The sequence below is a fragment of the Seriola aureovittata genome, chromosome 2, assembly GCF_021018895.1.
Source record: "Seriola aureovittata isolate HTS-2021-v1 ecotype China chromosome 2, ASM2101889v1, whole genome shotgun sequence".
Lineage (NCBI taxonomy): Eukaryota > Metazoa > Chordata > Actinopteri > Carangiformes > Carangidae > Seriola > Seriola aureovittata.
The window spans coordinates 12,948,867-12,975,000 of NC_079365.1; the positions used below are offsets into that span (position 1 = coordinate 12,948,867).

The 26,134-nt window shown below is 40.6% G+C and overlaps 2 protein-coding genes and 1 long non-coding RNA gene across 7 annotated transcripts in view; 1 reads left to right on the forward strand and 2 right to left on the reverse strand.

The window, feature by feature from the left end:
* Positions 1-1,582: 1,582 nt before the first annotated feature.
* Positions 1,583-18,983, reverse strand: prelp (proline/arginine-rich end leucine-rich repeat protein). 4 transcript variants are annotated; one of them, XM_056364095.1, is made up of 7 exons: positions 18,940-18,983; positions 4,946-5,381; positions 4,677-4,862; positions 4,367-4,524; positions 4,022-4,218; positions 2,537-2,612; positions 1,583-2,362 (listed from the first exon to the last, which is right to left on the reverse strand). In XM_056364095.1, the coding sequence occupies exons 2-7, from the start codon at positions 5,375-5,377 to the stop codon at positions 2,272-2,274; spliced, it is 1,140 nt and encodes a 379-aa protein (XP_056220070.1). In that variant the 5' UTR covers positions 5,378-5,381; positions 18,940-18,983; the 3' UTR covers positions 1,583-2,271. The 4 variants fall into 4 exon arrangements, with proteins under 4 accessions (XP_056220070.1, XP_056220044.1, XP_056220053.1 ...); XM_056364069.1 differs by lacking the exon at positions 18,940-18,983 and adding an exon at positions 15,860-15,977; XM_056364078.1 differs by lacking the exon at positions 18,940-18,983 and adding an exon at positions 9,655-9,789.
* LOC130161108 (uncharacterized) lies at positions 5,462-9,646 on the forward strand. Of its 2 annotated transcripts, none has more exons than XR_008826095.1 (3): positions 5,462-7,400; positions 7,594-7,720; positions 9,333-9,646. It is a non-coding gene; the product is annotated as an uncharacterized LOC130161108 (long non-coding RNA). The 2 variants fall into 2 exon arrangements; XR_008826096.1 differs by having other exon boundaries at positions 5,490-5,537; positions 7,280-7,720.
* Positions 18,984-22,525: 3,542 nt separating the features above from the next.
* Positions 22,526-26,134, reverse strand: part of zgc:113307 (uncharacterized protein LOC553753 homolog) — a 5,455-nt gene continuing 1,846 nt past the window's right edge. The window contains exons 3-5 of the mRNA XM_056399956.1: positions 25,643-25,967; positions 24,761-25,078; positions 22,526-23,497 (exon numbers count right to left, since the gene is read on the reverse strand). Coding sequence (XP_056255931.1) covers positions 23,334-23,497; positions 24,761-25,078; positions 25,643-25,967 — 807 coding nt within the window. The 3' untranslated portion in view covers positions 22,526-23,333. The remainder of the gene's footprint in view (positions 23,498-24,760; positions 25,079-25,642; positions 25,968-26,134) is intronic.

Genomic DNA, 26,134 nt, shown 5'->3' on the forward strand with positions numbered 1-26,134 from the left:
GACCTCACTCCTGTCAGACAAGTCCTGATCGGAAACACCTACCGGACCTGCTCACCCACATGTCTGGCCAGGTTAACTTTTGATGACTGCGGAAAATTTAATTACAGTGGAAAGAATCATGAGCAGGGAAGTCCAATGGAAACAGGAATAGCCTGTGTTCATAGAGTAATGTGAAATCAATAAATAGCATCTATAGCAATATAACTGTAGATAGGGAAGTACCAAAATATCTCTCTAGGAAGTAAAGTGATCTCCAAATCCACAACCGCTGTCCAATGAGCAAGTGGTATCAGACTCTTGGACCCCACTGTACATTTCAGCGTCTGCACTTCAAAATAGCAGACAGCACCTCCCAGCTCAGGAATGCTCAATGCTTGTTTCTAACCACTAGAGGTCATCACAAAGTTTTTTGAACCTTGAAAAACACAGTCTCTGATTCTGTTGCCCTGCTTCAGCAGTATGTGTATAATGTGTATGAGTTATAATATACAATTTTACAACTTTGATACAAAGTAGCTGAATTATGGTAAACAGTTCAGTACCATAATTCAGCTGTAATTGCAAAGTTGCTTAAGCCAGTGGCTCCAAACCTTTTTTTAGTTGTGACCCTTTAAAACAATGCAATGTCTACTAGCGACTCCTTGTCACAGGTTGCATGTCAGTGATTTACAATTAGTTCAAACATATATTGAACTTACTTTGCCAGATTTTTATTTGAAAAGGCAAAAATAAGCAAAATGAAAAAAAAAATTTGGTGAAAAAACACATTTGTGTGGCAGAAATGTTTTTGTCCTGTCTTACTTTGGTAATTATCTCAATCTTGGTGTTTTGTATTTTGATGCTTTGGCAACACTGTTTAATATATAACTATTCAATATTTTATATAGAATTGAACTGAATCACTCCACTCGTCAGAGTTATTTTGTCACCCCCGAGGGGTCCTGACCCCTGAGTTGGGAATGACCTAGGCACGTGTCATAATTATGCAGTTTTTCTATATTTATCCTTTAATAGAGGTTTGTTTTTTGTGATATTTCAGTAAAATAATAACAGACAATCATTGACTGTAATAAAAATCTAAAAAGTTTTTTAGTGCATGTCTATTAAAGCATACTTTAAGTTTGTTTTTTCCTTCTTTTTTTTAATATAATCAAGAAATGGGATGCCAAAGGACATTTCTATTCTATTCTGCATGTTAATCTAATGTTATTTATAGTTTAGATCATATATAGTGATGACATTCAAATTATAGGGCAAATTTGCAGGGCTGTTTTTGAGAAATATAAATTGTGATTTGTTTACAACCAGGCTAAATGTAGAGCGGTGAAATAAATTGAAACCAGGAACAGGGATGTGTATCTCGTCTTGCTTGTGTGTGCTTAAAAACAGTGCTCCTTAGGGGTACAAGCGGTCAAATACTCCACAGGGCACCTTTAAGTAAAATCACAGTCCCCCAGAATTACTGTGACATAAAGTGTGTTGGTGTCCACTGATGCAGAGTTACCCAAAGTATTTATGAGAAGGGAGAGTGGTGAGAAAGTCAATCCAATCAAAATTCTGTTAAATGAATCATCAAACGGGATCAAATGAGCAAAGAAGAAGTTTTATTATCCATTATTTGTACAGAGCTTCTTTATACAGAAGAATAATATACAGAAGACAAAGAATAAAAAGAATGGAATGACATTTTTACATGGAGTACCTTGAAAATCACAGGCACATTTGGGACAGTTTCAACTACATGGTAGTTATGTTTTAAACGGTCTCTTCTGACATTAACTGCAGGTCAGTTTGTTCTTAATGGTGGCAGCTCTACTCTGATCACATCTGCAAGCAAACATAACTACCCTCCATATCTGTAGCATCTGTCAATGTACCTGTATTTTCAGACTTTACTCATTCTAACTTTTTATAAACAAAAAATGGCGGATAAACTGTAACTCCATACAAAAACTTAACCCTAAATGTCGGCATATCCACTCTTCCTAGATTCATAGTTCACTGTCCTGAATACAGCAACAATTAAACTTTTCAAAGCTTGAACTATCAAAGCTTTACAGTTATTTCATTTATCTGGCGTCCATCTTTCAATAACACTTTCCCACAGTATGCATGGGTGGATATACCTTGTTCTTCATGGAGCGTGTTTTTCTTTGAACTCAGCTTGTGCACAGTGAGTCTGTGTGTGTTTTTGTGTGTGCATGTGTGCATATGTGCATGTGTGTAGTTTATGTGTGTGTGCATGCCCCCAGGTCTTGAGTCAAGTTTCTCCTAAATAACAATAGAGTGGAGGTGTCTGAAGCACATGATGACATCCAGAGGGATGGGAGGGCTCAGGTGATTTCCATCCAAACGCAGGTACCTGAGGCAATAGAACAGTTCCGTAACACTTCATTACCATGACGTCTATTTTGAAGAACTCATTAATTCCTTTTCTCACATTAGCAATTTTTTCTTCCTACCTACTTCCTTTGAAAGGGTGCAATTGCACAAGTTTTTATTGTTGAATGCCAAGATGTGACATAATGTGACCTACCTTAGTCTGGGCAACAGGCTGTGATCGCTCAGGTCAGCCTGCAGGCTGTAAGGACAGATCAGGGTGCCATTGATGCCTGTAAAGAAAACACACTGTCATGAATGTCAAGTCCTCAAATGTTGTTTTCCTTCAAAGCAAAAAATTAAAAGAATGTAAATTGAATAAAATTATTTTATTCATTTATAATACTAATACTTTAATCTTGGTAATTCATTAGGCACTTACTAAAAGATAGTCCAAAGTGCTCCAGGAAAGATTTTTAAAAAAGACATAAATCAGTCATTGTAAGCAAACAAATGAGGTCATTTAGTATAGCAGGAATAATACAAATGGGGTGAACAGATTACAGACAAGACACCAAGAAGAAATGAATAAAAAAAAGTTATTGACACTGTGATACTAAAGTGCAGCTTTTTATGGCCCTGCCAGAACAAACTTGTTCAGCTTTAGTCTCGATAGAGAAACAGTCATAACGGAACCGAAAAGCTGCTTGCTGACTCAAATAGGAAAGCAAGAAATAGCTAGCTTAGTCAAATCCAAAAAGTAAAATCTGTAAACTGTTTCGCAACAGGAGAGCAAAATGACACAAACTTATTCTGAGAAGTAAGATACAGACCAAGTGCTAAGAATTATCAAATGACATTATTTGGAGACATGTTTCTGGTCACCTGAGAAAAAAAAGTCCCAGCAGTCACTTTCTTTTTAGATCTGTTTTGGTCTCGACTTATGCTTGAGGAGAATATCTGGGTCCTTAGTTTGGTGGTCTGATCTTAAGCAGAGCTTGATATGTCTTTTATACATATATATATATATATATATATACATATACACACACAGTATTTGTACAGACTGCTTTATTTGCATCTCCCATAATCTCCTGCTAGCTTTGTTTTGCCTGTTACACCTTTATCATTCTAGTTAGTACATGGAGTTTGGTGACCTCCCAACATAGCCCTGCCCAGCATCAACCTGAACAGAGGACTACTCGGAGAGAATGACGGGAAAACACCTGCGCCGTGTGTGTCTTTTAAAAACGCTGATATTAAAGCAGCATTAATTGATTTTCTGGCCACTTGAGGGCCTTAGAAACAAGATTGACATGTTATGATGTCATGTCAACAGCTGCGTATTTGCACTTATAGCAGACACAGAGACAGAGGCAACATCAGGCTTAGTTAGATTTGTGTTTCTGACCCGGCAAATGTAAATGTGTCCTTTTATGTCTGATTTGGTCCCTGTCAGTAACTGAAAAAGTATCTGTCTCTTTAGCTGCTCCATTATGTTCACCAGCTAGCGAGTAACTTCGTCCGACCGCAGTTTGGTGTTGGGCAGGTTCTGTACAGTGTGTTTATCAGTCATCAGTTATTTGTTCACACTGTGCACGCTGAATGTCCTGTAAAGATTTGTGTTGTTGCCTCGTCTCAACTAACTGTCAGTGCGACATAAACATGTTTCTGCTGCACTAGAGGGTGGTGCTGGACTTACTCTCGATGCTGTTGTGGTTGAGATGCAGGTGCTCCAGGTGACCGTTGAAGAGAGGAACAGAGGCGAGCTGGTTGTGGGCCAGTTGGAGGTCCAACAGGGAGGAAATGTTGAACACAGCCTTGGGAACTCCTTTGTCACTCAGCTGGTTGTAGTTCAGCCTCACAAACGCAAGGTGAGTGAAGCCTCTGAAGTAGTCTCTGAACAAGAGACAGGAAGAACAAATGAGATTTAACATCCAGCCAGTATTTAATAATACATGCAGTGTGTGTGTGTGTGTGTGTGTGTGTGTGTGTGTGTGTGTGTGTGTTCATCAGCAATGTCACAATGTGTGAACTGTATACTTGCTTTGGGATGTCATCTATACGGTTCCTGTCCAGGAAAAGCTGAATGAGGCCACTGGGCACACCATCAGGCATCTTCTTCAGGACGTTGTGAGCCAGATTGAGCTGCATGAGGCTCTTCAGGTCCTTGAATGTGTTCTTTCCCAGGTCACTGTCACTCAGCTGAGGAGGAAGAGTGTACACCATACAGTACAATATCAGTTACACGCTTGCGTTCGCTCCTGAGAGACACACAGGCGGTTGTCACTGTTCATACCTAAACAGCACTGTGTGGTAAGGTGCCCACAAAGGCACATTTAAACTGAGAGGTTTACCTGGTTGTGGTAGAGGTCGAGCAGAGTCAGGTTCCCCATCTTGCTGAAGGCACCAGCAGGGATCTTGGAAATACGGTTCTTTGCAAGGCGGAGCTGTTCCAGGCTTGCTGGCAGACCTGAAGGGACCTCTTTTAGGTGGTTACGGTGCACATAGAGATAGAGCAGTGCGGGGATCTTCTCAAATACCTGCATTAGATATAGACACAGAAGTTTTAGATGTATTGATGTTATTTTGAAATCATGAATGCTGATGGAGGAAACTCTCTGACCTTTTTGTCTATTCGATGAATACGGTTGTTTGCCAAGTTGATCCAGCGGACCTCAGTGGCGTTGATGAACGGCTCTGCCGTCACCTCTGAGATGTAGTTGTTCTGCAGGTACAAGTAGTGCGTTCTGGGTGGGATGACAGGGATCGCACGGATGTTCCGGTTCTCGCAGTTGAGAGAATTCGGATAGTCTGGGGTGCATAAACACTCTCGGGGGCAATCAGGAAAGACGGATGGCGGGCCCAGGATGGGTGGGGGGAAGTCTGTGGGCTCCTGGGGCTCTGGCTGTGCCGGTACAGCAAGCTTGGGGACAGAAGGCTTCTTGGTGGGGACAGGGCGCCTGGTGGGCTTCTTTGGCCGAGGTCTCTGGGTGATCACTGCCCCCATCAGGAGGAACAGAGCCAATGCAGAGAAGAGTCCCGCGCCGGCCTTCATTGTCCTACAGCAGAGAAGAAAACAGAGGTCGTTCATTTTTTGTGTACAGTTACAAGGGTTAAGTAAAGAGAGGGAGAGAGAGAGAGAGAGAGAGAGAGAGAGAGAGACACAGACAGAACACACAACACGTCATTTTTGGTTCTGCTTGTTAGCCAACATGGTGAGCTAATTCTACCCAGAAGGTTTAACAACTGGAACACTTTGGTCCTTTTTCTGTTTCTTGCTCTGTGTGGCAGCTCTGGGGCAGTGCTGACTCTCAAGTGCGTACAAACCCTGTTCCCTTTATCCGCAGCCTTTTAGAGGCTCAGTGCAGACCAGTTGTCTCTGAATACACTGAAAACTTGAGTACGCAGCTGTTTGTATTTTGATTGTTCATATTTTGGGAGGGGCTTGGGAACATTTTTTTTGACTTGCAGCAAAAATATTCCCAATCCCTGCTGGTTTTTGTTCAAACTGTGTTGAGATAGGGCTGAACTGGCTGAAACAGTAGTATCAAGACAAACACGAAGCAGGTTTCTTTTGGACCTTAACCATGAAAACAGTGATTGTAGAATTGTAAACCAAAACCTTCAGCAGTCTGCCACCTGAACTGTTACTACGCTTTTATTCTAACATCAAATATTATTACTGTGTGATGCTGTTCTTACAGGGAGGAAATGTTTCTATTTATGACTTCAGTGTCCTATTGCTTTGAAAATAATTAAGATTTGTACACTAAGCAAGAAGGCCTAGTCTGTTACTTTTCCACTGTCAGTGTCTGTGTATGGATAAGGAAAAAATGCTAATGAATGCTATCAATCAATTATGATAAATAAATATAGTGTCGTTTGGTTTGTGGTTTGTTATTGTAAGAGAGACAGAGAGTAGGCAAGAAAGTCTAAGGCAGAATGATCTGTTTAATTTAATTAAGTTCAAGTGTGGGAAGGGCAGATACTGATACAGGAAATTGGTACTTATGAGGAAGAGGAGAAGAAAAGTTTGGGGATAAAGGCTCTATTGTTTGCACTTGTCCAGAGGGAGAGCTGTGGAGGGGAAACTGTAGGTCTGGAAGGTTTAAGCTCTTTGACCCAGGAGAGGCTGAAAGGAAACTGGACCAAATCCCAATGAGACCCTGATTGATCTCTCTCTTAAATCAATGTACATATATGTCTTGAATTGCAAGATTAGGTGCATACTCTTTTATTTCCACCAGGAATATGTTTTCAGTGTGAGTTAGTCTTTAAGAGTTTTTTCAGAGATTAAGAAATTGGCATAAACGGTGTTACAAACTCATCTAACACACACCCAAGAGTTTGAACTTTCAGCAGGAGAACAGATGGGAGGTGATTTTAGGTTTTGTACTGTAATTGATGACTTTTAAAAAATGTGTCCGACAGATGTTTGCAACTTACATCAGTTTAGCTCGTGTGTGTAAAATGTAATGACCTCCATCTTCTCAGGCTGGAAGACAGACTGACACAGACTCACACACACACACAGATGCAGATGTTTGACCTTTGATCACAAGAATGTACAGCGGAGATAAGTTCACTTTTCAAAGTGGAGCGATATCGTTTCAGGCTGAGCTGGCTGCGTCTTTTAATCTCAAACTTTTAGATTGTACAGAATGTCTGTATGTGTGCATATCTTTCTTTGAACTGTGCATTGTAGCTCAGCAGCATAAGCCTGCTGTAAACTGTCCCCACACAGCTGTCAAAATAATGCCTTGGTACAAATGCACGATTATTTTCCAATCACTTTTTAGGAAAGCATCTGGCCAATTTTTGATAAACGTCACAAATGAATCACGGGGCAGGAATGAGGCTTAGAGCCAAAATCTGTCCCGCCTGGAAAAACATATCTGAACTTTTTTCTGACAGTGTTCACTGGCACTGCCCTTCCTTTTCCCTCTCTGCCTTTCAGAGCCTCCCAGGCCCTCGCTCAAAACCACAACCAGCCCTTCTCCCCCCTAGTGCCGCTGCTGTCTTGACCGGTATTCTGGCAAACAACTAAAGACCCAAAGTCAGAGATGCCTGACTCATTGGTTTGTTATTTGTGACCTAAATAAGTAAATCCAAATCATATCAGTGTGTGAACTGCACTTATTGCAGTGGTTTAGTGATTCTTGTAGTAAATCTCTGCACTAATCTTTGGAACACACAAAATGGTAAACCGTGTTATAATACATTAACCATCTTCTGTTGCTTTCAATCACAATACATAATCTTCATTTGCAGATGGAGTTTGTCCAGTTGTCATGAAAATGTTGAATTATAATTCTGTAACCACACGACAAATCGACTTTCGATGCAGCCACTCATTGGATTTAATGGTGAATTCATCTTCTCAACTGCCGTTTCCAAGGTGAGCAATGCATTTTGAACCTCGTTGACATTTCAGTTTTAATTATCTTGAATGGAAATTCCAAATATTTCCAGTAAATTTAAAGATCAGCCATAATTGAATATATTCATACATATTGAAGTTATATTGACTTTCCCATGATTTAAGTTGTTTTTATTGTGTGTTTTTTTACATCAAAGACCAAAATATTATTGCAGATGTTTTAAATGGCAGCTATCTTTAAAAACGAAAGCTATGGTTATGATATCTTTTCAATTTTAGCACTAGTTGCATCTTAATACCAGGTAAAGGTTCTTATAAAATAAATTAGTTCATAAATGTATTTATAACATCACAACTGTATATTCAGACTGTTGTTTATGTTTATGTGTATCATAATTCTCATTCTGGAAGAGCAGCCAGAGAAATAAAGCTTTATTCCCACAACATCATCGATCGATGAGCTCTTTCCCATTCATCACAGTTTCTTACTTTTCTATTGACAGAGCTGCTGCAGAGCTGCTGCTGTCGTACTTGAAACCAAAAATCATCACCAGTGTTTTGTAACGATACTAAAAAAGCCACGAATAAGAGTTGCGTCATGCAGAGCAGAGTTCAGAAATCTGACTCAAGATATCTGAAAATATCTGTGATTAATCAACACAATTACAAATGTCTCTAAATATCTTTCAACGTGTGTGCTGAGATAAATATGTGACATAAAACAAACTGTATCATCTGACTGTCATCATGGGTTATGGAGATGCATTTTATGTTAAAAAGTGGCTGATACACACACACACACACACACACACACACACACACACACATGCATAGTTTCCGTTCTGGATTGGAGCTTCACCCAATGATAAAGGAATCTGCCCTCCTTTTGAAACCATCATCCACAGCAGATACTTTGCACTGGTGCCAAAACATGTCCTCATGTGGGTGTGGCAGTCCTGCATTGGCTGTGCAAAGACTGGATCTATATGCATCTGGATGTGCAGTGAAAGAGTTGGAAGGCGCACTGACAAAAATAGTTAATGAACAGAAATATGATGATTATAATCCAAACTAACTTGGAAGTATAGAAGAAACAGAACTCAGCACCATCAGGCTCCTGCAGGCAATCTGTTCTCCTGCCTGACTGGACACTGTCATCATTGTCTCTTTGTCCTGATCATCAGTCAGCTCAGCCTAGATCGAGCAATGTTTTCCTTTTACGTTCGTCACACGCTGCAAAGAAGGACTTTTTAAACATTCAAGGTACTTAAAATACAGCAAATCAGAACAGCCTGTGTTTTTAAAAACAAAAACAAAATAAGCATGCCTTTTTAACTCATTTCCAGAGTCCTTTTCAGTTTTATTTTGACCTTTGGTTAACACCCATCCAGGGAAGATGATCCGTCAGAATTTGTAACGATGAAAAATAAATTACAACTTCACAGCCGAATTAGTAAAATTCCTTTCAGCAAGAAGAAAAAACAAAACAAAACTGCTTGTAAAACTCTGAGGATCCATCTGATGAGCTGCAAAAATGAAGATCCTTCTGCACCAGCCAAAGTGAGCCACAGGCCTGTTTTTATAACCGCGACTAAAGCTGCACTCTCTTCATATTTTAACTCTTCCGCAGCAGCAGCTCTCCCCTCTCACTGATGGATAAAGCTGGAATCAAGGTGAGCGTGCAGGAGCGGAGAAAAACGTCAGAGTGAAAGTGTGTGGCAGCTCACTGGAGGACAGAGTACCACTTTGTATGGCACAGCGTTTCTATAGAAACACACCAGCATGGCCCAGCTGTGCCAGTGCCAGGATCCCCTGTCAGTCGACAAACGGACACTCACACTGCTCTTGCTGCTTCTGTTTCACGCACGAACACACTCCTGCCTGTTCTTATCTTATTGATCATGCCTCATCCAAAAAAAGCCCCCCTGGAAACAAAAAATAAAGTTTCTTACCTGCCTCTGGTACCTGCCCTCTTTTGTCAAGTCACAAGTTTTGTGTCTTTTCGTCTCTCTGCCTCTCTCACTCTTGTCCTACCCCTCCCTCTCTCTCCCTCTCTTTCTTCCTCTGTTTCTCTCCGTCCCTAACCCTCCCCTCCCTCTTGCTCTCCCTCTCTCTCTCCTTTGGTGGACAAGCCTGCCTGTCGGGTTTGTTACTTGGCTTTTTTCCCTCTGAAGGTCACAGTGGTTCTTTCTCCCCCTCTGCTCGACTCAGGGCCAGAGAGATTTAATCTTAATTCCTTCTGGAAGACCGCAGACTCTTTCATGTGACTAAACTGTGTCATAGTTTGTTATTATTTCGTTCTGTCACTGCAGAGCAGGAGGGTGTTTGTATCAAAAAGGCAAAAAAAGGGGGGGGGGGGGGGGGCGTGGCTTTGCTTGCATATTTATCTATGCACAAGCATGTGTTTCTATATCAGAAGACTTTTGTGAACACTGAACCTCTGTTAGGGAAGGCCCAGCTGTAATTGCAACTCTTCTCTGTCTCCCACCCACTCTGCTATTGTTTAGATGAGTGCACACAGATCCAGTCATGTGTTTTTCATTAGCAGCATCTCTCTGCTGACTCCATGGCGTCTTTTCTGTGTCAGTTAAGTGTCCAGAGAGATTTTTTCCCCTCCAGCATCAGTAAACTCAAACAGTCTGATTACTGAGGTCCAGCTGCGGCATGATGTGTATGTGTGTGTATGTGTGTGTGTGTGTGTGTGTGTGTGTGTGTGTGTGTGTCTGTGTGTGTGTCTGTGTGTGTGTGTGTGGGGCAGTCTTACAGGAAATGGGGCTGTGTGGCACTCTGATTAACAAAGTGTAGAGCATCTATATATGTGTGTGTTTGTGTGTGCTTATATGTCACTGGGGGATAGCAGGCAGACGTGTTTGCTGCGCTGCATTCCTGCAGAGTGAGCTGCAGCCAAAGTATAATGAGGCAAACACATGTGGGGAAAAGTCTGAAACACACATGTACATGTACATGTGGCTCCTTCTTGCACTTTCCCCTCACATTCTTTCTCTTTTCATGATTTCTCCCCACTGCACTCCCGTCTCCTCTTTACTCAGTCACCACCATACTGAGCTCAGCCAGACCAGACTAAGGATAATTCCACAAATAGGACAATGAGAGAGAAAAAGTAAAAATGTGAATATGTAACAAACGCGTCACTTGTCGGGTGGTTGCTGTCTCTTGCTCATCCTCTCTGCTGCCATTTAAGGGAGGCTTGAGAGGATGCTATTTAATGACTCAGCTCCTCTGATCAACTGCAGCAACCTAATTTCTCTGTAAGAGTTTTTGTTTTGTGCAGGGATGACATCACTGGAAAGAGTTGCTCATTAACAGCAATGTTTCACGATTTTATGTCCATAATGTAATATCATCAGAAATGAATTTAGAACAGCACATTTAAAATGTTTGAATGGAATAAACTGGAAATTAAAGGAAAGATGATTCTCTGAATGAGGTGGTCTGCCACAAATTGTCGGCTTCTCTTTGGCATGGCACCGATGTTAAATGTGACGGGCTCGTTCTGTGGCTGCAGAGCTGCCTCTACATAAATGGCCGACAAATGAAAGTGGAAAGCCCAAACAACAATGGAGGCCAGACGGACAATACAGTGTGTGTCTGTGTCACATTAGTGAGAATCTCTCATGATCAGTTCCACTCTCATAATTAATTTGCGATATTATTTATAGTGTTATTAGGACTCCACTGTCCAGTCTAATACATAGTGGAAACACAACATAAGATGAGGATGTTGGATTAGGACAAAATATAGTTGTCCAAGAAATCAATAAATCAGTCAATCAATCAATCAATCAATCAATCAATCAATCAATCAATCAATCAATCAATCAATCAATCAATCAATCAATCAATCAATCAATCAATCAATCAACCAATCAATCAATCAACTGTGGGGATTTGTGAGACAAACTATGAAAGCAAATCTAATGAAGCTTAGCGATAGTTCAATCAGGAAGACTATCTCTACTCTGCTTTCTTTCACAATTCTGTAGATTCTCCCTCTTTCACCACACTCCTTCAGGTGTTCGGCAACCAATCAGATCTCACCACGATCTCAACCAGCCAGTCACATCGTCTCTGTCATAATTAAAAATCTGTTCTCCTCTCTGCTGCTGTCATTTCCGTGCATTTGCTGCGACCCTCCTCCTCCTCCTCCCCTTCTACCTCCAGTCTTCATATCCAGTCACGCCGAGCTCATCGTCGCTTGTCATCACATCCAGATCTCCAGCTTCTCTCCTTCAAATTTACAGTGTTTAGACTCTGGGGGGTTTGTTATACTTCGCACAGCCTCACCCCCTTTTCACATATGATGACATCATGATGGGGTCTAATCGCTTTTCCTCTCGCTCATGGCAAAAAAAGTTTGTTCGTTTACTCTTCGCTTGATGAACATCTTCTGTTTTTTCCTTTTCTTACCTGTCAAAAATCTGTCCATTGTACTTGGAATTAAGTGTGTTTATATTCTCACCTTAGGTTTTCTGTCAGACATTTAGGTCTAGCGTCCTGTGTTGACAACGTGTAAGAGGTTGCCTCACATGGCCGTCATCTCATGGCGCTACCTATTTAGACACCATTCATTTATTAGAATACATTTTGATGTATCATGTATTTCTTTGTGCACTTATCACAGCTTAAAAGTAGCTAACCTTAGAGAATAAAACTGTGTGGTTTGGATTTGCATGTGAGAACTGAGTCACATGGGCCGAGGAATGTAACTGCTTGGCCCAGCAGCGCTCAGATACACAGAGTCTGGACAGAGATGGTGGGATGTCGGTGCTCTGTTTTTCAGGGCTGAATTCAACCTGTTGATTCAAGAAAATAGATATTTATAGTGGCAGACAACCGCTCTTTACTGCAGGAAATCTTTAAGCTGCAGTCCTCCTCATTGCTTTTGCATTTTGCAGCTGCTGCTCTCCAGGCAGATGCAAAGAGTGAGGCAGGCTCAGGCTCCAGTCCAGAATGACTTGGTGTGTATAATAAGCTGAGAACTTTCCAAGAACGGCATGTTCTGTCATCTGCAGAGTGATTTGGATGATTGAGCTGTTTGGTTTAAAGGAGACGCGCGCATGAGTTTCTGCCAGAAATGTTCCCAAAGGAAATACAGCCAGATGAAAATAAATATTCCACAACATTTACTGACAACTATCTGATCCGTTTCACAGCATCTTGTAAGCACTACGTATACAAGTTCTGCGGGCCACGCCCACTTTTTCTTTTCCAAAGTCAACGCTGAATCCACGACTTCGATGCCCACATTGGCAAATGTTAGCAGTCTTTTATAAAAACCATGTTTTTACAGTATTCTCATTGTCTTTGCCCTCTTAAATAATTGTGATTACACAAATTATATTATTATTGTATTAATCATGATGAGTAAACTTTGTTATTCACTCAACACAATGTGTTTATAGGAATAGATTTAGTGCATAAACACGCAGCAGATGAAGTCAAAACAAACTGCATCCCTTCACTGCTTGTTTTATCTGCCAAAGATAAAGTGTACAGACGTGTTCAGTTTTCATGCTTTTGTTTGTAGCTCCACCATCAAGAGCTGCCTAAAAATAGGACACAGCATGCCACAGCAGCAGGTATTTGGAAGGCCCTTTGTTTATCTATAAAGTCCAATGGAAAATATTTCTCTCATCTTAGGATTGTTAAAATTAATTTCTGTCTTTCAATATAAATGCCAGTGAATTATACAGTCTAACTTCTTCAAGCTTATCACATCATTGAAATGAAAATGTTATAACGCACACTTGAACACCATCAGTAACTGTGGATCCCAAACGCTTGCACATGCTGACCTAACTGTTACACAACAAAAGGCTCCTGTACAGAAAACTACCGTTAAACTGCTGTTTGTCTCACAGCATCTACAGTCACAACAGTTGTGGCTCATACGCAACACCAAAGGCAGCTGCTGAGACTGAGAAGCATTACGTAATGCGTGAAATCATACAACACACGCTATTAACTGAAAAGCACTTTCTCCAGTTATGCGCATGCCAGTAGAAAGAAACCACCTGGACAGTGGAGGATGCATTAAATGAAACGTTGTCCAGCCCAGACAGACTTCAGCTCATGCACTACACACGATCTGATGAGCTTCAGTCACAACCGGTGCCGTGACTTCTTGGAGCAAGTTATATAATCATTACTTTTTTCAGCAATGGTTTTCTTCACAGGTGACTTGAAATGCTTGACACCTTTGTTATTCTCTTTGGATTTGACAGCTGGGTGTAATCCACAGCTGACTGCGATCCAATGACTGTGAATGGTTGATTGAAGACATCCGTCTGCATATTGCACAGTCAAGCCAGAAACCATGATGAAGCCAGCTTGTCTCGTCTGTGACATGTTGGTTTGTTTAAAGTGCATGGAAAATATAGGTTTTACATGCCTTTCAATAAAAACACCCAACACTTGTCAGAACTGATTTTCATGTGGTTCAGACATCTTGTTATAAGTTTTCCTTTTCTTATTGCTCCTTCTGCACTTTATTTTGATTGCTATGTTTCAGTTTAATTAGTGCTTTGAAATTCATCACAGCAGTTTTTGTCAGTAATTACCCAGTGAATATCATGTACAATAGTGCTGTCCCTTTAAATCATAATGCACCTGTCTGTCACCCGAACAGGTAGATGTACTGCGAGTACTCGAAAGTTATGGCTTGTTTTGGAAGATTTTATATTGAATACACACATCATTTGTTTGCTTTTTCTCATCTGCATTTCCTTCATGGAGGGTGGAAGTCACTGTTCGCTCTCTATAGTTAGACACATTTACCGCTTTAAGAGCCGAGTAATTTTTGAAACAATGGGGTTCTTGATTTCAGAGGTAGACAGAAGCAGGCTTGGCATTTCTAGGTGGCAGCAGTTGTTGGGTGAAATGACGACTCTCGTTGGCACAGCCGATCATCGGAAGCAAGCAACCGAATGAACATCACTTTATCACAAGTAAACACAACAGTGTCCAATCCGAAACTCACCCAACCTGCCATTCCTAGTTACTGTTGCTAATAAGTGGAGATTAAACAATTGCTGTTCGGGGGAGGGATTTAGCTAACATTCAACGGACTGAATTTAAAACAACTCGGTTAAAACCTAATATACGGTCAATGTGCGTGTGAGGATGTAGTTAAAAACTGTTGCGGAAGTGCTGTGATCATCTGAAATCCGAAGTCCTGTTTGCATTCTGCCAAGTGTCAACTCGTTTCAGCTCTTTATATGTTTGTCTCTCTCCTCAGATCTGCTAGTCTCTTTAGCTGAGCAGTTACCGAAGGCCTCTTTCTCTCTCTCCCACTCTCCTCCTCTCTCTTGTTTGGTGTGTCTTATCTTTAGTTATCCCTCTGCCTCCTTTATACTTGGTCTTGTTTGAAAAAAGTCTCTAAATCTAGCAAAACATAAGTTGGCAACACTACAGGCTTTAAACATCTCCCTAATATAAACTGCAAATAGTTTTGGAACAGCAACGGCGATTGGGGAAACTCCAACTCAGTCACAGGATTCAGCTGACCACTGGTGGAAATATGATCAGTCAGTCAGTCATTCAGTCAGGGACATTCATTATTATAGGGCTGTTGCAATTCAGGCAAAAATCAATAAAGCATAAAGGCCTTTACCTGGACTCAAATTATCCTTCCATTTTAGGAGATGCATGAATGCACCTAATATGTTGCATAAATGTAGGAGTGATGATGTTTACACAGATGGATTCTTTTTGATAAAAAAGGAAGCACAAGCCTACCATGCCCATATGCTTTATTGTATGATATGTGGCACTGCACTGCTGCGGTACAGTATGAGTATGTGTATGTGTATGCAGTAGTAGGATGTGTACGCATGTGTCTATATTGTGTTGGGTAAGCCTCATATGTTTCACATATGCGCCTCTGCACTGGTACTCAGTTAAATATGGAATGTGTAATATAGAGTCCGTAAGTAGTCGAACTCTCCTCTCACACGCAACGCACATAGTTCACACACATACAACGTTCAGCCTGGACCCTGAACTCTCCATCTCTCACTTTTTACCACTCTGACACATGCAGCCGACTACACCCCTAGCCCCAGCCCCTACCTCTGTTAATGTTCAGTTAGCAAGCTAATGACATAGATAATAGAAAACAAAAACACAACTACTCACTCTGCTGAGTTGAATTGCATTATCAGCTGCCTAAACAGGGTCCTGAGGAAATCATCGGTGGTGCACAGTGCAGAGACTGTGGAACAACCTCAGGAACACGGCCCCTTTCACTATAATGACAAATCCTTCAGACAGGAAGTTTACAAACAGACTAAATCCTCCGTATCTCTCTTATGTTGGATATCACACTTCACACACAAAAAAAATAGATGTGAGAATAAACGCTGTATTTAGAATTTGTAATAAAAATGTGTTTATTTCTCATTTCCTTGGCTAAACCATTTTAAGAACAGAGGATTTTGTGAAGATTATCTGTTCTCTTCCATATTTTTGAGGCTCATTACTCTAAGCTTGTGGTGATAACTATTTCTGAAATTGGGTTAAAAAATGAATTGCTGGTGTACGTTTGCGCTCTCTTTTGCAATGAGGAGTTTTTACCACACTGCATGTGCAAGACTCCATAAAACAGAAGTAACTGTCCACAGACCTAAAAGGAAATACAAGACAGCAGAATCAGCGTCTTTGTGTGTGTGTGTGTGTGTGTGTGTGTGTGTGTGTGTGTGTGTGTGTGTGTGTGTGTGTGTGTCTAATGAGAGCGCTGGAGGTCTTAGTCTTGCTTGTAAACAAGCCTGTAAATGAAACTAACAGCTTCCTCAGTCATCTAGCCAAAACTAGAAGTACCATACAAGTCTGCAATGGATGAAGAGATGATTTTTCCTCCCAGCAACAAACAGTCTCTTTACACAGCCGGGAGGTCTGAAGCTCTGTGTATATGATTTCCCTGTCAGTTGTTCCACCAGCCTGCCTAGTAGTTTTGTTTGATGCTTGTTTGTTAAACAATACATGTTAAAAGAACTGATTTTGTGGGACAGTGAGACAACTTGCATTCGACTCCACAAAGTGAATCCAAAAAACATAATACTTTTTCTCCAGTTGATTGTCCTGCGACTACTGGAACACTTGACCTGCCAGCCAGACCTTAAGTCATTCGTGATCTCAGTACAGCAACAAATAGCACTCACACCAGCCAAAGTTTCCAAGTCAGTAACCTAAAATCTCGTACTTCATCCATAATCCCAATAGTCTACCTTGAGGATACACTGGAGGTCGTGCCTGCTAACCTTTGCCAAGTAGCTGCTGATTTATTGTCACAAAGGAACAGAAATTGTTGGAGTACAAGCTCCAACAACATTTTTCTGTTTTCCTAGGCAGGATAAAAATTAAGAAAACAACCCTGTGCTGGGACAACTCATTAGCTTTTTTCTTCTCTATCACATATTGCTAGTATTAAATATTATCTGAATATTATCAGTTAATATTATCTTGGCAACTTGAGTAAATTTTATTTGTTGAAATCCCAGCAGCAAAATTAAATTGATCTCTGTTAAATAATTATCTGACAACGCTATTTACTTTAAAGCCTGCATTAATTGATTTATTTTCACCACTTGGTGGCAGCGCAGCAAACTGTGAACACCACACTGACATCTCATCACATAAAGTGTGATATATGACAAGCATGTGAATTCATGTAGCTAACTGTTACCTATTTACACATCAAGCAGGTATGGAGCAAAATTTGCATTAACATGGAGTCATGTTTTAAACAAAAAGACCACTATTTACTCTGTTTAACTCTATTTTGGTCTCAACCAACTCCAGAGGGAAAGATCTGGACTTAAGCAGCTAAATGTTCTGCTATCTTAACCAGCTAGTTGCTCATTGTGTCTGTCTGCTGTTTGATGATGAGCAGTTTGTGGACAGTGGCTTTATCAGAGCTTTTTCTCTTGAAAAAGCTGCCTGTTGAAATGAGGATGAGAAATGAGGTTGATGAGAGCGGTGAGAGTGAACCGAAATGATGAAGTTGCTAGTTTTAAAACCAAAAACAACAAGCTGAAAGACACTGACATCTCCATAAGGCTACGGAGGGTTACAGAGTTAGATGATGTGGGTTAATCACGACAAGTAACCTCTGAATGTCAGTGAGTGACTTGAGTGAGAGTCTGAGTTGAGTGAGTGATGAAGTTGCACCATTAGTTGGCCGAGTGTTTGACTGTAGGCTGTTGCTCTTTGAAAATGAAACATTTTCTATTACGTCATCAGGTGTTGAGTCAGGAGATCCACAGCCGTCTTCATGCTCAGTCCTCTTTAGTGACTTCTTTATTTTCAAAAAGGCACTTACAACAAATTTAGTGACTTTGGACAAACCTTACCTAATTTAATGAAAGCGAGCTGCCAGTAATGCCCGGGAAACGAGAGGCACACCACTCTCTGCGTCTACTCTGTGTGGCAGAGAGACAGAGCAGCCGAATGCCTAATGTGGTCAAAGATCACAGCGCAGTCTTTGCCTCTAACTTACGTGTGTGGTGATTTTGTCAGACGAAGTTGTGGTTAGGCTATAAAGTCAAAATCTTAGCAGTGCAGAGAAGCAGCTTGGAAATGGTTTGCAAGTGACTTTTGGTTAACACGTAGTCTTAATGTTTCAGTCACTATGTCAAACTTGTTGAGAACAGCTTTATTGGGAATCCAGCTGTATTAAAATACTGTATAAGAGAGAGAGTAGGACAGAGGCGAACAGATAAAATGCTGAAATGGCTGACACGAGGCAGAATACAGATGTGATGCAATCACTTGAATGTGCTATTACACTATTACATCATCTAGCAACATTTAGTAACTTTTTGAGCAGGCTTTTCCAAAGAAAGTAGTTGCTTACAGCAGTTCCACAACAGTTTTTATCTGTGTCCACAATTTCACACATTGATCATACACGATCCAGCCATATACCAGGTTCTGACCTAATCTAGTCATCTGTTGATATAAAGAATATTGATTAGTGTAGCTTTAAAAAACTGACAAAGTAAGTCTCCCCCAGCCAAGGGTCCCAGACTTTTGAATCTCTGCCCATATAACTAATTTTCTTTGCAGATAAAATTCACAAACTGATTTCTAGAAAGAACAAAAACAAATAAAGAAGCAACTAAGAGCCATTTGGAAAAAATGAACAGTGATAATACAGCAGCAGTGGATACAGTTAGAATGAGATTCAAAAGATTCAAAAGAGTTGATATGTATCTAACCTGATGGAGAACCTGACCCTGATGTGTTTCTGTGGGTAGAGGGATGTGATATGTGAGTGGACCTGAGCTCTGCAGCTCTCTATGTTGCTGTTATGACACCGCAGGGAGCTTCACGGCAGATTGTTTTGACTGGAGGTTTCCAAGGCAGAGTTTTGTTCAGAGGAGAGGAATGGCCAGAGGTTTAATGATTCCACCAGAGTTTTATTCTGTTTTTTAATGGCTGCAAATACAATCCCCTAACTATGAATAACTTTTAAACTAACATGAATAAATGTCTTTCTTCAATCCGGATTTTATGAAAAAGAACTCATATGATATGAGGTCTTAGACCAGAAAAGTAGGGCTATAATAGACAATACTGCCTGGAGCTGCTTTTCTTGAAATGAAACTGTTGTCTACCGGTTTTAAACACTCTTTCTTTTTTCCATGTCCATTTTCCATTTTTTTCCACTACATTTAGATCCTCTTTTGCTGAGCATCAGTGAGTCTGGAATTTGTGATGGAAAAAATGATTAGAGATTAGCTATCCACCATTAAGGACAATGACCACCTCAGTGTCTTGCAGTTAATGCAACAATAGCACATTCAGTCAGGGGCTCATTCCACTGTGACGTGCCAGCGCAGCCTTTCAGGTGCTCACATGTGCCATCTGGCTCTAGAGCGCCTCGTCCTGCATCATAAACACCAGCCAGCTGGCAATTCCTGAAAAACTACATCTGCTTCTTCCCAACTGTTTGAGAGACACACTGGTGAATATTCACTAATACAAACTACTTACCATATTTCAAATGTGTTTTCCTTTAAAATCCCAGTATTTTTGCTGCTAATAAAACTGTGCTTCATATTTGATCATAGTGCCTCATGGCTCTGAAAATGAGGAATGCAGCGAGAGGTCTGGTTTTAGTATGCAAGGACGACTGATTTACAACACTAACACCCAGTGCAGTAAAACAAAGAAATATTGAGAGAAAAATCAAGTTTGTGGTGAAAAGCAGAGCTAATATATGACATTTATAAAAGAGAGCATGCTGAAGATATGACAGCATCAACATGTTCAAAAGTACCTGTAGCACCTACCTCTACAGAGGTCACAGAGAGGTTAAACACAGTTAAAAGAAGGGTTTGACATTTTAGGAAACATAAACTCATTCAATGTTTTGCAGAGAGTTGGAAGAGTAGATCGATATCACTCTCATATATGTTAAATATGAAGCCAGCAGCCAGTTAACTTAGCTTAGCATAAAGACTAGAAACTAGAAAAGCTTTGTTCAAATGATAGAAAATCGAGTGTATACTTATTAATTAACATGCTATATCTTTTTTGTTTAATCCACACAGAAACAAATCAGGAGTCTATTTGTACAGAGCCAAGCTAGCTACTTTCCTGAAGCTAGCTAAGCTTCATATATAAAGTTGATAAGCTTATTTCCCAAAATGTAAAAATATTGCTTAAAGAAAGCTTGATGTAACAGCTATTCTGCTTGAATCATGTCTACAGCCTCTCAGCAGCAACATGGAACCATGAACCCATCCATCATGATTTCATACCTACGCTGTCCACTGCTGGCAGCTGGTTGTCACTGGGAACAAGCTTACACAGACTGTTATGGTTAATACTCGTCCCTCAAAGGAACTCTGTGTGAGTGACTCCTGCTTCTGGTAAAAGTTGGTCCAGACATAGCAAGACTGTGATCAGACCATCAAGCACACACACAGCATTTATAAGACATGGAGTCACCTGGAAAATATGGCATGGCTTTAGCAATGGTACATGGAACACAAACAAACACACACACACACACACACACACACACACACACACACACACACACACACACACACACACACACAACACAGTCAGTACTTTGCGAAGTTATTGGTTAGTACTTCAGTACCTGAACTGAAGCATTGTGTGAAAGTCAATTTTCCAAACATCATTCTACTTTTAATGCTTTTATCTAGCCCCCAGATTTATGGGTTGAACAAAACAATCACAAAAAAGGATATTGCCTGGAGGCTAAGGCCCCAAAGGGATCCATAAATCTGATGATTAACAGGATTGTGATTTACAAAAATGAAAATGATGTTATGAACATTTCTATTGTAAAATATTGGAGAGTTTAATAGAGTGCAGAAAATCCCTCATCTGTCAATATATGAAATATGAAAACGAGTAAATGTTGGTTTGTTTTAATGGTGCACAACCCAAAAATGTTGGGAGCCACTGGTGGAATGGCAACATTAAAATTTGTTTTCACCCACGAGTGTAACCATCTTAAGTTAATCAAAACCATCATAATCAATTTGCAAAGTGAGATCATATAGTATTTTCACATTTTGTGTTACACTATAAACAATAAAACACATGATAGTTTATGGACTTGATCTGCATTTACTGTGAACTGAAAATTCCTACTAATTTTTCTGTAGGTACATATCTCATAATTCTGACTTTGCATTTTGTAATTATGAGGAAACCGTCTCAGAGTTACGTGATCTTTATCTTCTAATGAATTGTATCAAAATCATTGGGTCTTTACATCATTCTTATTAGGAAGAACTGTCATTATGAGAAAGGCAAGATTAGTCTTCACCATTTAAGCAAATAGGAACACAATGACTCCAAACCAAATTTAATTGATCACCTTTCTTGGTTTGTGGCATTAAGAGGAAATGTGATTAGTAATATTACCAGTGCGTCAGCGCGGTGTAGACATTTCATGATTCACTGATTTTATAGATTAAAGGAGACTGATCCACCTGAGGCTGCTCCAGCATATATAAATACACTATAGAGAGGTTTTCTTCATATCAGATTAGTTGTAATTAGATACCGAGTAAACAGGGAGATGTGAAAGTAATAATTATGAGATATGGGAATCATAATAATATATATTCAGTTACTGTCTTGCTGCAGTTCACATTTGTAAATCTTCAAAGTTTCAAATCAAGCTCCTACACAGGTCTGCACCAATGTGGGTGACAGATTTACTTATTAATTATTCTGTTTGCAGGACTCTGGCAAAAAAAATTATGAATTTATTTCTGTTAGCGAAGCTACTAATTTAGACTCCAGCAGCAATCTGTATCTATATTTTTTTGTCACTGGGAGCTGTGTGTCTATACAGCATGAGAGCTACGCCCTGCTCTCCTCAGTCCAACATAATAAACTGAGGTGGCATTATGACACAACACAGGCTTGAAAAACAGCCTGTGGAAATGTTATACACAGATGTAAATAAACCAAGGTATAATCCTTTAATGCATCATTAAAAGCCAAATGTCAAGGTATCAAAAACAGAACTGAAGTCTCCACTAACACTGCTGCTGCTACAGAGATCTCTTTTCCCACTGGATTTGCTCTTTCATTTTCAATATTTAACTGATTGTATTTTCCATATTAAATGGGTCATAACTGTACACAGCATAGCTACTCTCTTTTTACTATACGTACCCTTTATCGGCTCTGACCATACGTAGACTATGGAAAATTTAAAAGCTTTCAGTGGGTAGTTGATTGCTTTTCATGTCACAATGGATAAAATTTCATTAGGTTATTAAAGACAAAGAGAAAATCATTGTCCTTATAAAATGTTCATTTAATCATGACACAGTAAATGCATGTAAAGAAATAAATATAACAATGTGCATTGTATTTCACTTGGTCTCTTTGTTTGAATTGTTTTTATTTAGGCATTTTAAATCTTCCAAAGCAGACATCATAATCACATCACTGCTACACTGTGTGGCATTCACTATGCATATTTTGCATACTGTATCAATTATCTTGCTTTATCATAGAGTATAAAATATCATAATTAAAAACATGGACAAGGAGAGATTTGAAGATTTCCCAAAACTGCAGCAAAACATTTTAATATTAACATTAGAGGACTAATGGCTATTTAACATCGTCCAGCTAACTGAGTCAGATTCTCGCAAGGAAAAGCTTCTGAATTTCACCATTCATACATATTTCCCCCTTCCCCTAAAACAGCTCACTTTAACCAGAGCGGATTAGTCTGTACAGTCAGAAATGAGAGAGTTTGTCACTGTTCCTATTCAGTAATAACACACAGATGTACAACCCTGCTGAGGCTGAACTTGGAAAAGTTGGAATGAGAGAGAGGAACCCATGGGAATGCATTGGTGGTATGAGAAATGTTTTGATCGGAACTTTTGGCATTACGATAAATTAACACTGGTTTAGTTAACGGGTTCAAGCCTTGGCATCTTTTGAAGGTCAGTTTTCCCTTCAGCCCCTGGCTGTGTATCTACACATTGAAGACATAACGAATTAGAGTCTTCTTTGGTTTCTAGTTTTAAAGCCGACTTGTTTGAGTTCACAAATCTTGAGTCATGTTTTGTTTTTTGGCCAGTCACATACAGTAATCCTAATTTTGGGTGGAGACATAAATATGTTCAATCACTCGAAGGCAGAAGACCCAGTCGGACGGCAGCTGCTCGTAGGACATCTTGTTTCCGTCCAATCGTAGGATCTTCATCCTGGAGTAGGACAGAGGTCCCACTTCTCTGCAAAAACTGGTCACGTTGAACTCTGTGGTGAAGGGACGGAAAACAGGCAGGCTCTTTAAAACATACACAGATCACATTTATTATTAGAGACCCATTATTCACCCGAGTGACAGCCATCTGCTCATTGCTGTCTTGTCAAAACACTGCAGATACTAAAGCAGTCCAGAGAGCTTTGATTTCACATCATGTACCATGTGTTCACCATGTCTTGCCCTTCAATTACTTCTCTTATCTGTGCAGTCTGCAAACGTGCCTCTGCTTCTAATAGAGTCTGCATTTACCATTAGGTGTCTTGCAGGTGCTGTGGTGAAAATGGAGGCAGAAGAAACCACAATACCCTTTTCTGCTTTCTCACTTTGTTTTCAGTAGTAGAGAGTCTCTGAGCTCAGACTGCAGGCTTTGGCAGACAGAAACTGCGGTAGCTGTAAGGCTGCTTGCTAGACGATGAGGTGTGTGTTATTGTGGAAGTGTTTTGCCGTCTGTCTGTCTCGATGGTACACAGCCCCGCTGTCTGCTGCATCACACACTGACAAACAAGAGCTGATTTACACTTTGCCAGAGCCTGTGAGCTGCTCTCCAGGTCATTGCTGCTGGATGGTCATGTGAGTCAAAATGTGGCTCCTGGCTACAAGACTGCTGCATTGTGACATAAATCCTATCTGTCAAAAAAAAGGCCAGAGTGATGGGGAGCAGACAGAGAAGAGAGGAGAGACTGAAGAGGGGAACAGCATGTGCTTCTGGCTCATCTGGCACTCTTACCACTGAATCCATCACAGATGTTTTCATACCACTCTCCTTACTTCTTTACTAGCCCACTTTCCCTTCATGCAACCACCCAATATTCCCTCCCCTCTTCTCTCCTCCACCCTCTTTTCACTTATTTTCTTTCCATGTCTCCCTCTGAGTCCCTCCCCTCCCTTCGATCTCACTCTTCTTCCATCTCTGACTCGCTTCGCCTGCTAGCCGCAGCCCCTCCCGAGTCTGTATGCAGTGAGGAGGGCCAGTTGCGTTCAAGTGGGTTGGGGCTCTGCAGGTTTCTATAGAGGTACTTTACAGATCTTGTCACATTTTCCACATTTCTTCTCTCAGCGCCACCTCCTCTGGTGGTCACCCACGTAACTCGCTAACACTGCGCTTGAAAAATGTATCAAAGTGCGTACATGTGTGGGAAGTTCAAATTTCCCAAACATGAAGTCAGTGACACCTCTACATTCAATGTGTGAAAGGTGACTGCATCTGCGTGCGAACGCATGCACATGTTTTTTTGTGTATGTATGCACCTCACCTTGTATTTCGTTGGCCTCCAAATAGAGGTACTGCAGGGTGGTGGGGACTGTGGGAATGGTAGTAAGTTTGTTGTAAGAAAGGTCCAGTTCCACCAAGCTGGACAAGTTGAAGACCTGTGGTTGGATGCCGCTGCTCTGCAAACCACAGCGACGTAAACGGAGGTACTTAAGGTTGAAGAACCCCACAAAGCTGTCATTATCCAGGCCAGAGAGGGAGTTATTGGACAGATAGAGCTGCTGGACAGAAGGAGGTAAATGCCTGGGGATAGATGAGAACAAATTCTCACGCAGGTCCAACAGATTCAGACTGACCACACCTGCAGGAAAATAGGAGAGGACAAAAACACAAACAAAGGTGTAAAAATTAATGCTGACAAATATGTGTGACGGATAGAATGAGTGTAAACATTTTTAGTGCTAAATGCAAGCATTTAGTCAGGGTGTGGGGTGTAGGCTTAATCAAAACACGTGTTTAAATGTTATTTTAATTGGTTTCATTTTCATTTGCAGAGCATTTTGGAAGTATGAAATTAAATTGTGGAACGAATGCAAGATTTTACGATGCATTACATGTTTGCTGACAGACGTGAAATCAGCTCACTGTTGAATTAGACAACTCCTTAACTCCAATCACCCTAATAGCTATGTAGAATAGACAACTGCAGACAGTCACAAAAGGACGAGCATGCAAAAATGCCACTGTTCCAAGTAATGGGAACCCTTTTTTAATGTTTGTTTACTGTGTGTTTTGCATGATGTGAACAGATACAAGACAGCAGGACAAAGCTATGCTGTACTTTATCACTTCCCATCCCAAGTACGTGTAGAGATGTATTGTATTTGATGCATGTATGAACAAAGGAAATGACACATTACACTACCTTTGAGGTCTCCCTTTGTGATGGTTTGCAGTCTATTTCCCTGCAGCAGCAGCACCGTCAAGTTGTGCAGATTCTGGAAAGCTCCGGGGCTGATGCTGCTGATTTGGTTGTAGGCCAGTCGCAGCTGCTTGAGTCCTGCTGGTAGCTCACTGGGCACTGAACTCAGGTGGTTGTGGTTGGCAAATAAGTAGTACAGCTGGGTTTGGTTCTGCAAGACGGCCTGGTCCAGATTGTCGCTCTGCAGTTGGTTGTGGTCCAGGATGAGCCAGCGCAGCCCAGTAATGTTGGCTAGCATAGAGGAGGACAGGGACGAGATGTTGTTGCCCTGGGAATAACAGAAAACATTGCCCGATGTATTTTGTCTTTGCAGACTTCCTCTTAAAATAAAACATATACAGTACAGTGTAGCGCAGTGGAGGTCAATCACTGTGAACAGGAAATGAAAAACCACTGTGGGTTAGTACCAGACCATTGTTAATATAAAACACGCTC

Coding starts and splice junctions, on each gene's coding strand:
- prelp (XM_056364069.1), bottom strand. CDS start 15,879: ATGCAATTCAACTCAGCAGA. Junction 4,863..4,945: donor TTCATCGAATAGACAAAAAG/GTCAGAGAGTTT, acceptor TATCTAATGCAG/GTATTTGAGAAGATCCCCGC. Junction 2,613..4,021: donor CAACCACAACAGCATCGAGA/GTAAGTCCAGCA, acceptor TTTTCTTTACAG/GCATCAATGGCACCCTGATC.